Source organism: Diospyros lotus, chromosome 2 (genome assembly GCF_014633365.1).
Source record: "Diospyros lotus cultivar Yz01 chromosome 2, ASM1463336v1, whole genome shotgun sequence".
Taxonomy (NCBI): Eukaryota; Viridiplantae; Streptophyta; class Magnoliopsida; order Ericales; family Ebenaceae; genus Diospyros; species Diospyros lotus.
Genome location: NC_068339.1, coordinates 16,196,460 through 16,211,051, shown reverse-complemented (window position 1 = coordinate 16,211,051; position 14,592 = coordinate 16,196,460). Strand labels below are relative to the sequence as shown.

The 14,592-nt window shown below is 35.1% G+C and overlaps 3 protein-coding genes across 3 annotated transcripts in view; 2 read left to right on the top strand and 1 right to left on the bottom strand.

Annotated features, from left to right (window-relative positions):
- Positions 1-2,457: 2,457 nt before the first annotated feature.
- On the top strand, positions 2,458-4,776 carry LOC127793855 (9-cis-epoxycarotenoid dioxygenase NCED2, chloroplastic-like). Its single transcript, XM_052324609.1, has one exon. It carries the CDS (start codon positions 2,625-2,627, stop codon positions 4,437-4,439), a length of 1,815 nt encoding a protein of 604 aa, XP_052180569.1. The 5' UTR covers positions 2,458-2,624; the 3' UTR covers positions 4,440-4,776.
- Positions 4,777-11,543: 6,767 nt separating this feature from the next.
- LOC127795242 (outer envelope membrane protein 7) lies at positions 11,544-12,684 on the top strand. The gene is made up of 2 exons (XM_052326795.1): positions 11,544-11,972; positions 12,051-12,684. Exon 1 carries the CDS (start codon positions 11,722-11,724, stop codon positions 11,953-11,955), a length of 234 nt encoding a protein of 77 aa, XP_052182755.1. The 5' UTR covers positions 11,544-11,721; the 3' UTR covers positions 11,956-11,972; positions 12,051-12,684.
- Positions 12,685-13,461: 777 nt separating this feature from the next.
- LOC127794971 (cullin-4-like) overlaps positions 13,462-14,592 on the bottom strand; it is a 38,929-nt gene continuing 37,798 nt past the window's right edge. Inside the window, exons 14-17 of the mRNA XM_052326322.1 lie at positions 14,488-14,568; positions 14,235-14,315; positions 14,048-14,128; positions 13,462-13,869 (exon numbers count right to left, since the gene is read on the bottom strand). Of these exons, the coding sequence (XP_052182282.1) occupies positions 13,756-13,869; positions 14,048-14,128; positions 14,235-14,315; positions 14,488-14,568 (357 nt within the window). The 3' untranslated portion in view covers positions 13,462-13,755. The remainder of the gene's footprint in view (positions 13,870-14,047; positions 14,129-14,234; positions 14,316-14,487; positions 14,569-14,592) is intronic.

Here is a 14,592-nt window from a genome sequence, read left to right as displayed (position 1 = left end):
TCACTATTACACAATTTATACACACTATTGCACAGTGTTTCTTTAACAATTTTAAGTGATATTATGGAATCTGAATTAAATCTCAACGTGAATTGTTTTTTCTTTTTCCTACAGATGGTTGACCAACAGACTAGGCAATTTACTTATGTTCATACTAATTAGGTAATACCGCTGGGAACGCGAGTTATTATGCACTGTAGGATCAAACATTTAAATCCTGATTACCACCACTATATGAAGACAATTAGTTTCACAGCTGTCTATGTAGGTTAGAAACTCTAGCATCTTTGTAAATCGTATCAACATACATCACTTTATATCTTTTTTTATCGAACATAATAAACCTGACATCATGATTGTCCTTGATAGGCAATTAGTTTCGCGGGTGGCTGCTTGAGGGCTCCATTACAAAATAAATGTTAATATCGTACTTTGTTTTATCAATTTCTGTTACTGTGTAAACAATCTCAACCAATTCAATAAAAGTTATATTCTTATAGGCCCCACACACATCTTACTACCCCTATGTACTTATTATCATTACATTCTCTGTTCTATACGATGACAAATGACATTACATCCATTGCTGCAATATTCAAAGGAAGAAATGAGTCTCACCATCACCATGGATGCAATGGAACACACACACAAGCCAGTAAGCCATACCGGGTTTAATGAGGCTATTAAAGTCAGACCAGGTTAAATTCTCCAATTAAACCCGGTCCTAATTGTTAGTAAGTATAAAAGATTTATTTATTTTTTAAAATTTGTATTTTCTTTTCTTTTCCTCAAGAGACAAGTTGTGCAATTCAAATTCATGATTTTGAACTTATAAAATAATAATCTTATTATTAATATTATCTTCTAATTTTAACTATCATCTTTTTTTATATATAGTTTATAAAAAAAAATTAAAAATCACACTCAAAAATTTTAAAAAAATTATTAAAAATTTTGAAAAATTTTAATATAACACATTTAGGCACAAATGCTGGCTTTTAGGTGTTCATTTTTAATTTATTTTTTAAAAAAATTAAAATTATTTTTGTTAAGTAATATGATAACATGAAATTATTTTAAATTATTTTATTAACAATTATATATATTGAATAATACATCAAATTATTTAGACAAGTATTATTAAATAAGAATCATATATATAAGGATATATAAATTTAGATTTACATAATAAAAAAAATTTAAACTCGATTACGTATGATGTGCACTTTTGATTTTTTTTTCACGCAAATCAATCAAATTTGAAATGATATCTAATCAAAATATGTTCTACTCACAATCACAATCATTATACACAACTTAATAAGTATTGTGAACACAAAAATAATTAAAAAACAAAACAAATAGAAATCATAATTGATACCTTTAGATTAATTGAGAATGTTTGTCAGAGACAAAGAAACTTGGTAAATGTAACTTCAATGAGGTCTTACCTGGGATTAATGAAGAAGGTTGAATAACTCAACAAGTAAAATTTTGAATGTAAGAAGAATGGTTGAGTTTGGATGATTTCGATAATAAAAAAAGTCAAAGCGTAAATGTTGAGAAAAAAATATTGTGAAAAAGACAAGAATATTTTGATAAATAAAATTAAGGGTAATATGAATTTTTTATTTTAAAATTTTATTAAGAATATTTATTATATATAAAAGTGATTATAAAGTGGAATTAATTTATTTAATTTAAATAATTTTTTTAAATAAATAAAAATAATTTTATATATTTATTTTAAATTAATTATAAATTACTCTATATATATTCATTCAACCGTACTTTATAGAAGTGACTAAGATTTGATAGCCGAAAGGCAGCAGAAAGGGGCACGTGGAGGCGGGGCTTTCAGGTGAGGGTGTGGCCATCTCAGAGGGAAATACGCGGAGTCAGACATCATAAAAAGGAGGTCCATAACCCTACAAGTAATCCATTACCTACATAATATACTCCAAAAAAATATTCAGGTGGGTGGGATATATCATATATGACTATAATTTTATTATTATTTTAATCAATAATTTATTTTAAAATTATTCATTAAAGTAACAAAATCTTAATTATTATTTAATATATAATGACCATATGATAAAAGATAAAAATATATAAAAATTTAGAATTCATATAACTGAACCTACCCTATGTAATAAAATAAAAACCCAATATATTGCTGTTGTTTATATAAATAGCCCAACAACCAACCAAATATACCTTATTATTTATCCATACTCCTTGCCACCAATTTTCATTCATCATCTTTTTACTGTTGAAGTACATTACGGGCATTATGTCAATCAAATATAATAAATTGATTAATAATATTCAGTGCTCCTTCCACAAATCGACCACGTGGTGTCATCTTAAATGTCTCAAGAATTTGCCCCACTCAATTCTACCATCCCTCTCCCTCTATTTATACGGCCCTTTTCCCTCCCGTCCTCTCCCCAGACTACATACACTCCTCTCGCTCGCTCTCTCTTGCTTTCTCTCTTTCAAATCAACTCCTTCCATTCCATTACCCTCTTTGCTCTTCCCCCCTGCTGAAGATCCACATCCTAATTAACTTTAATTAAGCCATATATATATATAATTAAGCCATACATATATATATATATATGGCTAATTGTATTTCAAATATTCCCAGTGGTTGGGCCTGCTGCAGGGCTCAATTAATCTCTCAGCCGAGTGAATATTTGAATTTCCCTTCAAAATCCCATTTTTCCACCAAGAAGAAGAAGAAACTCCTTGGCCTCAGCAGAGCCGAATTCTACTGTGCTTTGAACTCTTCTCCCGCTCTAATTCAATTCCCGGCTGTTACCAGAGAGGACGTCTCCATTATTGATTCCCCTGTTCAATCCCCTCCGGCTCCGGCTCACTGGAACCCACTTCAAAGTGCTGCGGCCAAGGCCTTGGACATGGTGGAGGCGGCCTTGCTGTCACGTGAGCTCAGACAGCCGCTTCCCAAAACCGCCGACCCACGTGTCCAAATCGCCGGCAACTTTGCTCCGGTCCCGGAGCAGCCCGTGAGGCATGAGCTTCCGGTCACCAACCCCATACCCGACTGCATTCGTGGCGTGTATGTCCGCAACGGCGCCAACCCGCTGTTCCAGCCCGTGGCCGGCCACCACTTCTTCGACGGCGATGGGATGGTTCATGCCGTGACTTTCCACAATGCTAATTCGGTCAGCTACGCTTGCCGGTTTACGGAGACGAACCGGCTGGTGCAAGAGCGCGAGCTCGGCCGGCCGGTGTTTCCCAAAGCCATCGGCGAGCTCCACGGCCACTCCGGTATTGCTCGGCTCCTCCTCTTCTATGCCCGAGGCTTATTTGGCCTCCTCGACCATAGCCACGGCATTGGAGTGGCCAACGCCGGCTTGGTCTACTTCAACCGCCGGCTGTTGGCCATGTCGGAAGACGACCTCCCCTACCAAGTTCGCATCACGCCCTCCGGCGACCTCCAGACCGTCGGCCGGTTCGAGTTCCGAGAGCAGCTCCGCTCCACTATGATAGCCCACCCGAAGCTCGACCCCGTCACCGGAGAGCTCTTCGCCCTCAGCTACGACGTCGTAAAGAAGCCGTATCTCAAGTACTTCCGGTTCTCTGCAGACGGAATGAAGTCCCCGGACGTCAACATACCATTGGAGGTGCCGACCATGATGCATGACTTCGCGATCACAGAGAATTACGTGGTAATACCAGACCAACAAGTGGTCTTCAAGCTCCAAGAGATGATCGCCGGTGGGTCGCCGGTCATTTATGACAAGAACAAGAAGTCGCGGTTCGGAATTATGCCCAAAAACGCTCGAAATGCTTCGGATATCACCTGGGTGGAGTCGCCGGATACCTTCTGCTTCCACCTCTGGAACGCTTGGGAGGAGCCGGAGTCGGACGAGATCGTGGTTATTGGATCGTGCATGACCCCGCCGGACTCCATTTTCAATGAATGTGACGAGAACCTGAAAAGCGTCTTAACCGAAATCAGGCTGAACTTGAAGTCCGGGAAGTCCACTCGCCGGCCGATCATCCCATCCTCCGAGTCCGATCAAATGAACATGGAAGCCGGGATGGTGAACAGAAACAGACTGGGCAGAAAGACGAAGTTCGCTTATCTCGCCATTGCCGAACCATGGCCCAAGGTTTCCGGGTTCGCCAAAGTTGACCTCTCAACTGGCCAAGTCCAGAAATTCATCTACGGCGAGAGAAGATACGGCGGCGAGCCGTTTTTCGTGCCAAGAGGCCCCAATTCGGAGAGGGAAGACGATGGCTACATTCTGACATTTGTGCACGATGAGAAGACAGGAAAATCAGAGCTTCTGATCATAAACGCCATGAATCTACAGTTAGAATCTACAATAAAGCTTCCTTCAAGGGTACCCTATGGCTTTCATGGCACATTCATAAGCTCACAAGATTTAGCAAACCAAGTATGATATATATATATATATATATAGAGAGAGAGAGAGAGAGAGAGAGAGAGAGAGAGCAGGTTGGTTGTTACTTGTTAGTGTTAAAAGTTGGATTTATTATAAGCAGGGGAGAGTTATACCAGAGGGATCGTTGCAGAGGAGAGAGATCCCCGGACTCTTCCTATTGAAACTTTTAACCCTAACAAGAGCTAGCTCTCTGTTTTTAATTTTCATTTCATCTTCTTCTTCTTCTTCTTTCTGAACTGTGGTTTAATTCCGAGGTTAGAAGCCATGCTTGTAGCTTTTAATTAATTAGCTGCATGTAGGTTGTGATTAACGAAGCTCAGCTGGTTTTCTGTTCCCTTCTTTTCTTATTGTTTGTTTGTTTGCATTGGAAGTGAAAAATGAACTCTCTTTTATCTCCTTTGGGTCTCCCTTCATTTGACTTTTAAATTAAATTAAATTAATTATGTATTTGCAGGGTTTGAAGACCGGTGGCCAGGCCCTCTCTCTCTCTCTCTCTCTCTCTCGTACTGGCTTTGAAGCGCAGTCTTTTATGTGGTTATTGAAAATATTAAATTTTAAATTGTAACAATTTATTATTGTAAATAATTTGCTAACACTATTAGTTAAATGTTAATTAAACCAAATACGACTAAATTTAACTAAAAATACAAGATTAACAAAGTCCATCACTAATGAGGCCCTTATTGGCGAGGACTGCTTCCCTGTGGAACCTGTCGATATATAATGGACTGGGAACCTCCCTCCCATCAATGATACAAAAGATAATAAATCACCAATGACTTGTAAAATTATTTTTAAAACACAAAAAATAATTATACAAATGACTCAAATCACAACAATCTAAATACAAATTTATCAAATAAATGTCACACATTCTTAAAATGCCAAAAAAAAAACTATATATTCATCACTCTTCAATTTCATAAATAACTTCACTTCTCTTTCACCTACTTTCATGAGTTTATATTTAATACTTAGGGTGCATTTAATAGATGTGAAAAATGAGAGTGGAATTTCAATTCCTTGATTTTAAAGAAAATCTTCACTTTTCGAACTAAGATGGAATTCGAATTCCATGGAATTGAAAAGCTGTTTGATAGAATTTCTTAAAATTTAGATAAAATTTGAATTCCACCCTCATTTTCCACCTCTATCAAACGCACCCTTAATTTTGTTTGTCTTTCTTTTTTTTTTTATCTAATATACTTACTTTTTATTCACTCATAATTTTATATGTATAAATTTACACTTTAGCTTAAATGCATAACATCTGATTGAGTATTAAAAAGTTTATATTTTAATATATTTTCTAAATATATTATAATTCGAATTTAAATTTCAAAATTGTATATATTTTCTTAGTTACAAAAAATATATATATTATATAGTTTCAAAATGCACTAAAATTAATAAAATATATAATATATAGTATTTTTAATTACAAAAACTATATTATCATATCGCTGAAATACCGAGCTCATATCATGGACCCGTGCGAGCTCTTAACCCGCCTCAGGCAAGACCTCTGACGAGCTCCCTGAGATCCATTCAGCGAGCCTCCGATAAAGCCCCCAGTCTGTTGGCCCAACTGCTCTGCTCACTGGCCTAAATCCTTCAGCTCGCATAGGTAACAAAGTTACTGAAAAGCCTGACATTACTGAAAAGATGACATGGACCACTCACTTTATCCAAAAGCAAATCATGCTCCTCGTAATGAGGACTCCACTCCCAGCTTTATTCAGAAGATAAGGACTGCTTGTCCCTCATTATGTAATCTTTTTATTTTTATATTTTATGCAAATTGTAAAGGCTCCTCATTATAAAGGGGGGTTAGAAATATCATCAAGGGAGGGACAAAAATAATAATCAGATACCACCACTTTGGAAGAATAATCAGGGTACGATTGTAGAGTAGGTATCGTTCTGCCCGAATCACGTGAAAATATTTTTGTTTTCTTCTCATCTTGTTCTTCTTCCTTGCATCTTGAATTCACTCACCGCGGTCCAAATGAATCATGATCGACTGAAATTGAACGTCGACAATTATATATTTTGAAAATATGTTAAAAATACAAAGGTATAATTTCAAAATATATAAACCATTTTAGAGTTTACAAAGAATACATAGGTGTAGAAAAAGAAAGACAGTGTTAGGGTTCTACTATAGTTAAATCCTACTTGGGTGTTGAGCCAACTGTTGATTTAAATTGAAATTTGGCTAGAAAAATGTGCACATCAATAATATAATGAAGGGCAATTGAAAAACAATTGTATAATAAAAGAACATTTGGAAAGAGAACGTTGAATTAAAGTGAGGTACGCCGAAATAAATTTTCTTAAGATAAATTTTGTATCTTCAATGGTGTTAAAAAATTAATTAACGTCTACCTCTTAAGATATAATATTTCTTCAAAAAATTAAAACAACACAATACTAACCTTGTTAATGGAATTAAGGGACTCATATTTATAATTTCTAAATATCTAATTATAAAATGTCATATTATTTGAATCGAATTAACCTGAATATTCAAATCACATTCTTTTAGATTTGGTCATGACCTAGCAATCTAGATTGTATCTTCTTGTTAAGATACATATCTCTTCATTTGCAATTTTCACATTTGAACGGATGCGTCCACTCGCTTTCATCTCATATAAACAGTTGCGTTTATTTGGCACCCTACTATATAGAAGTATGTCATGCATGTACCTCTTGAATGTCTACGGCACATCAACGCTAAGTCAGTCAACTTATCACGTCGACAAGTCCCTCAACCATACATTTTTAGAGAGTTTTCTTAAAAAATTGGAGTGGAACTCAACTCCTTGCATCCATAATCGATTCCGAATCTGTCAAAAAGTATAATCGATCTAACCAAGTGCCTACTAGAGTTGATAAAACTGAGAGCAAAAACCTGACCCATTCTTTTTGGTCACTCCCCACCCCTAGGCCTAGCTTCTCAACCACCGTCACGTCACAAGAAGACATTCCTCTGCTACCACCCACTTAAAACTCTCATTTAATTGGTGAATGTAACATCATTTATTATAAAATGAAATACTATTTGTAAAGCTTGAGAAATAGTGTGGGAGTTTGTGTCGAAGCTCATGATTGTTTACCGCCGATAACATTTTCTGTTATAATATTAAAATAAATTAATAGAATGAATGAAATGATCGGATCGAGGAGGAAGACAGGACATTGGGTTTTCCTAGCCCTGGGATTGGGTGAGTGATGCTCTCACCCACATACCAAATCCTCCTCACTCTTTGTAGTGAGCGTCTCCTGCATAAAAACGTACAAACACTCGAGAGAGAGAGAGAGAGTGGCCACTCTCACTTGGTCCACTTTGAGTGGAAGATTGCACAAGTTTTAGGATAAGCAAAATAAAGAAAGGAAAAGCGTACCCAAATTACAATAACCCTCTCGTCTATCTTCAACAGTGAGTGGCCATTGACATTACACCAAGCAAGGCAAATAAAATAACCCAAAAGTATACTACACTACTACTAAAAGCGGGCTGCGGGCTCTCCTTCTGATCGGTCAAATATTAATATATTTGCCCTCACTCGCGCCACCAGCCAATACAAATACAATACTTGTAGCCCTAGCTATCTATACCTAGCTGCTATATATAAATCCCCCAGCATCTTATATATGTAATAATTATAATATTTAATTCCATTGAATAATTTGACAAGACTTTTAATATATTGCCATATTAATTTTAATAATAATTATTCTAATAATTTTAAGTTAGATAATACCACGAATCCGTTACAATTAGCACGGAGGTCCATTGAAGGTGGAGAATACACGTTGAATTATCAATTGAATCCTATGTGTGCGTGTGCGTGTGCGTGTTTGTGTGTATTATTAAGAGACAAGAGATAGATGACTTTTGTGCTTTCCTAAGTTGCAAGGAGTAGAATATGCGGCTATCTATGTTGTTCAAAAACTTAAGGTTGATATATATATATATATATATAGTGCTAACGCATGCATGTTAATTATATGGTTTTTGTCTTCTTAATTAAAAGAGATTAAGTAACAAAGTGGAAGATGAGGTTAACGCGGGAAGTTTCATAATTTAACTATATAATACTACTACTACTACTAATAATAATAAAAGTAGCTGGTCAAATATTATTAGGCTGAATTACAAAAATGACCACTAAACTTTGCACTTAGATACAAAAATATTATTATACTTCAATTTTATATACAAATCCATAATTATTGTCAATTGCTCTTAAAAGAAACTAATAGAATGTTGATATGGCTAACAACGTGGGTTCATATATAATATTAAAATATCACTTCATTTAAACTCGAGCTAAGAATTAAATGGTCACTAAACTTTGTATTGAAGTGCAGAAAAGTCACTTAACTTTATACTAAAATATAAAAAAATATTAAAATACAAAAAGGTTACTAATCTTTTTATGGAGTGACAATTTAATATTATATATGGGCCTATATATGTTGTTAGTCACGTTAACTTTTCATTAGTTTTTTTTAATAGTAATTGATGATAGTTATGAAATTATATATAAAATTAAAATTTAGTGATATGTTTGCATCTTAATAAAATATTTAATAACTTTTTTTTGTTATAAATTGAAGTTCATCCATCTTCTTTTTGTAGTTTAGTATAAAATTTAGTGACTAGTTTTGCAATTTAGCTAATATTATTGTTTGGTTTTGTGCCTTCGCACTTGTCCAAGTTTATGAATATAGCTGCAACATTACATTACATTACAAGCCATCTTAGTTTTTGTTTAAGCTTTAGAAGTAATTGACTTTTAATTACCTGGCTAGCCTAGCCTAATTAGCCTAATTACATCATGAGGTTTGGCAAGTTTTAAAGTTTATCAGCACGAAACCAGTAGCAGTGTTAGCTTTATTGAACTTTTTCTTTGTAAACCAGAAAGTGATATTATATATTTCAGCAAGGCTACGGGAATGAATGACAATACAAATGTTTAATTATGTTAAGATCATAGTTTAAAATATCTGTGATTTATGTGATATTTTTGTCAATATTTTCGTAAATCAAGGGTTTCGATATAGATAAGGGATGTAATCTCTTATCCGTCAAAATATCCGAAGATATCAGTGATATTTTCGTTAAATATCCTTTCTGTAAACTTATAGTATAAATTTTACAAAATATTGAGAAAACTTTTAGAAATATTCAAGAAATGTCAGTTAAATTTTCATAAATAAAAAGTAAAATTAAGTTTTTCAAATAAGAATTTGTTAAGTTTTTATCAAATAAATAAAATAAGTATTTGAATCTTTTGGACATTTTAGTGAAACTAGGAGAAGAGGATAAGAATGACTCTTTCAATGTGTTCGTCCACTACACCTTGATGATAACGAAGGAAACCCCAATCCCTAAATTGCTACAAGTGGTCATGAATATGGAATTAATGTTGAATAGGTGTTATCAAAAGAGGTTTCAAGTAGTAGTAGAGGTGACCCATGGAACGTGAAAATGCAAGGAGAGTAGGTACAAGTAATTTTTATATTGATGGAATTAGTAATGAAAACATTGGTAACATCACAATGCGAGGAGAGGTGTGCAGGTCCACAACTAGCTTCAATCAAGATGATTATATTAATGGAATTCATAATGAAGACAAATGATGGTGATAATAGTGATGGCGATAATGACGACGACGATGACGATAATGATGACAACTGAGAAATAATTATGCTTTTACTCAAAAAAATGATACTGATACAGGTTTGTCATTGAGCCCATTTACTTATGGAGAACAATACACTCATTGCACATAAGATAAAGACTATGGGTGTAGAGCTAGGGGTCCAGGCATAAGGGTTATCGATAAGGATTATATAAGGAGAATCCATTAAATGCAATTAGATATGTCATCATCCAATGAAGATAACATTTCAACTACTTTTGAATTCATGAGTTTTGGGATCTCCAATGATCTTTACACATAATTCCTTATATATATATGGACAAATGGTAGAAACAAATTAAGAAGTTTATTCATGGCATGTTCGTGATTATATTCAAAACTATTTAAATTATATGTTATGATATCAATATTATATAAATCTAGATACTAACCACACTATGTATAAACTACCTAGAACTTCATTTTGATATTAAAATTTGCATGACTTGTGTGATGCAAATTAATTAAAAAGTTTTAATAGAATCTTTTCAATTTTTTATATAGCCCGTCTATATATTATATCCATATTTATACCTTTTAATTGTTGCTTGTTAGATATAATATGATTTTTAATTGTAGAAATGATTATTTTAACATTACTAAAAGTTTCATTAAAAAAATATTATGTCTTTAACTAAATTTTTGTACTTTCCATAAATTTTACGTCAATTTTCGTCGATATATTTTTTGATATCGATATTTTCAACATTGGTTATAGAGTGCAGCAACTCATCCTTATTTTCAATACTTAGCTATGTCTTGCAGGATATATAATATGGGCAGACTAAGCATGTCAATGGCTGACTAATCATATTAATTAGTCCATTCTAACGGTTCTCAATTTGGGCTGCAATTACCACTCAAGATGCAATGTTACCCAACAATACATCAAATATAGATTTCATGTTGCTTCATGCAGCCACTGTGAATAATTTATACTATTAAATGGAAGAAGGAATTATGTCAATTTTGTCTGAATGATTAGAGAAAAAGGTCAGAATTTTTTATTTTTTTTTTTGGATCTCTGGGCAATATCTGACGGCTTATAATATTTTTTTTAATCAAGTACATAACTGACAAAATAAAGTACATTTTATTCACAAATTTTAACAGAGCTTTTAAACAACTCCAATTAAAGCCCCTAAGCCAAACGGGCTCTTAACCTAAGGCTTAAGAGCACTAAACCTGTATGAGAACAAGTTAAGCCCATTGTGAATTGTTTTGACCAATTTGGGCCATCGATGTCTTCCATCCAAGCCCACCCTCTAATTTTCCAAAGGCCTAATTGAGGAGTACAACCCAATGACACCATAATTCTAGAGTTAATAATAATGTTATTCCAATAATAATTATCTTCCTCTTCCTCTTCTTCTTCTTCTTCTTCTTCTTCCTCTTCCTCTTCCTCTTCAGAACGGACCATCTGACTTTCCCATTTTCATTTTCACCCTCAATCGCCTCCTCCGACACAGAAGCAGAGGAGGACAATTCACTACTGTACACACACACACAGAGCGATATATATATATATATATAGAGAGAGAGAGAGAGAGAGAGAGAGAGAGATGGGGGCGGTGACAACAGCATTGATAGCGATAGCAGGATTGTTGCTCGGATGGGCAACCATGGAGATCGCTTGCAAGCCCTGCCTGGAGAAGGGCCGCGAAGCCATCGATCGCAATCTCAACCCCGATTACGATCCCGACGATGACGCCACCATTCGTGCCCCTTTGAATCCAAATCCGAATCTTCCTGCCGACGCCTCTTCGGCCCCCAATCTCATCGTCAAACCCGCCTGAACTTTCTGGGCTCTTCGGTATCTATCTCTGGCCTCATCTCCAATATTTATTTACTTATATATATATGTATATAATTTCTTTATTTTCCCTGGCAGAAGGAACGAGGAAACGAGAAAAGAATGAAATGGGTTTTCTTGGTTTGTGTTAAATCTGGGCGTTGTAGCGCTGCGTTCATCGATTTCTGTTGATGTTTCTGAGTCGGTGTTTGTTTGTGTTTTCTGAGAAAATCCAATTTGAGGTCCATGTATCTGTACATTATGGATCTAAATGTTTTGTGAACTTGCAAAAGGGCATGCTTATATCTCTTACAGTGTGCTCTTGAGTTAATAAACAATCCATCTTTCTATTAGAAGAATATCAATAGTTATTTGTTCATTAATATCATTCCCTTCCTTCGAATTTCATTACTGAGAAAATATTTTAGACCACTTTTCATCCAGACGACAAGAAGCAGCCTGTGGTAAACAAACGCTAGACTAGTTGTTTGGTAAAGAAGAAATCGTCTGAATGTTGAATGTGCCAGCGTTGTGGAGTGGGGTGGAGTTGTAATTGTTGTTTGTTTGTGGCAATGGAAGTGAATAAAATGATTTGGAAGATTGAGCTGAGCTGGGCTGTGACACACATCTGATTACTATATTTAAAAGAATTACTATATTTTGTGTATGTGTTGTGGTTGTATCAATAGTTATTTGTTGATTAATGAAGTATTAATACGGGTGTTAACAAGAATGTGCAAATAGCAATTTTCTTTCTTCAAAGTGTGGCAATGCATGTGGCTTGCTGAAATAATAGTCCATCCATCGCAGAGACTGAAGCAAAAGATAATCGGCAATGGGCATCGTTGTTGTCTTCTATCGAATAGGGCTCATGTCAAGAATCAATAAGCATCTGCGTCAACCCCATTACTGAAACAAGAATCAGTAAGAACATCACTTAAAAGATCATTTCATATCATTCTCAGGATTGCATTCGACTGAGACTGACTACCCAACACCAACATCAACATCGCCAATCCTATGTTTCTTGATTAAGATGAAAAATAAGTTTTGGTAATATTAACCAATGGGAGACGAGAGGTGACATTATGCTGGTAATTTAATTTGCGCAAGTAAACCGGTTAGGAAGAAAGGGTCCCAGAAAATTTAAGGTTATGTTTGGAAGCATAAAAAAGAGAAAGGGGAAAGAATTTTCATTTGGATGTTTAATGTAGAAAGGATGAAAATTCTTTTTCTTTGTTTGAGAATTTAAATACAAATGAAAAAGAATAAAAAAAAATGGGTTTTTTTTTTTTTTTTTTTTTTTAATTTTAGAGAAGAGAGGGAAGGAGGGGAATTATTTGTTATTGGTCCACTTCAATTCAATCCCTTTCTCCTTTTTCATTTTCTTTTTAAATATCTTCCAAAGGGTTGAATTATTATTACCACCTTTCCCGTTCCAAACAGAGCCTAAATGTGACCCCAACCTCCACCCGCATCAATCAAAATTGGTGTGGTGGTTCCGTTTTGACTTCAATTTGTTTTCTGCTTTATCGCACTTATTTCATGTACTCTGCCCTTGCACCTTATGATGATGGCAAGAAAATACACATGATTTACAATTATAAATCGACTATTAATAACAGTCTTTCAACACGACAAAATCTATGCTACCATTTTTACTGTACATAAGAGATAAGATGACATGGGATGGGACTCTGATTGAACCACCCTCCCACCCCAAAAACAAAAAAACAAAATTGCTAAACCTTAAACCTCTACAAAGAAAGATAAAAATGTAAAAGAGTTAAAGAGGGGTGCTTGCTTAGGCAAGGTAGTTGTAAATTTGAGGGTTGTTCTTGTCCCTCTCCAGATACTCCCTGTCTATGAGGCTTTCAATCCTCTTCTTCAAGTCCGTTGGTTTTATGGGGAATTTCAGCTGCGTCATCACCAAAACAAATACACATTTTCAGCCATACATCCACAGAGTTATGAGACTCATTCAAATTTCTCCATTACAACAACAACAACAAATTATTTCTTTCTTCCCAACATCAGCAGGTATCAAGGTCACCTAATAGAGAAATGTATACGAAGAAAAATGAATTCTTATTCACCTGCTGGAAGAGTTCAGTTATCAAAAGTGTGTGACTCAGAATTTTCCTCGTCTTCATTATCCGCACAATGGCAGCATCAACCTGCAACACAAACCGTTGACCACCGAAATTGCCAAATGCATATGAAACACTTTTTTAAATTGACGACATGTTGTGTCGATAGGAAGGGGGAGGGGCTGGATTAAACCTGATATTGGCGGTCCTGGAAAACTCTTTCGGTCGTACTGGCGTTCTCTTCCACTGTTTCTTTCATCTGTATGGCATTTACCTGTACCCCCAACATATCAAGTTAGTTTTAGAACCTTCTACGTATCTGGGATGGGATTCAATCCCACCATTAACATTGCCTCAAAGTGGCTAAGAAAGTGCATTCTATATGTACGCATGCTCCACACACTTCTGATTGCCATTCCATAAATATTTATTGCAGCGGGAGTTACCTTTATACGGTAGAGAGGGGCAGTAAATCCATCATTGAACACAAAGGAATGTTCATCCTCCACTTCTCTCCCTCTGGGAAACTGCATAAAACAACTTCTCTTAAG

Coding starts and splice junctions, on each gene's coding strand:
- LOC127793855 (XM_052324609.1), top strand. CDS start 2,625: ATGGCTAATTGTATTTCAAATATTCCCAGTGGTTGGGCCTGCTGCAGG.
- LOC127795242 (XM_052326795.1), top strand. CDS start 11,722: ATGGGGGCGGTGACAACAGCATTGATAGCGATAGCAGGATTGTTGCTC.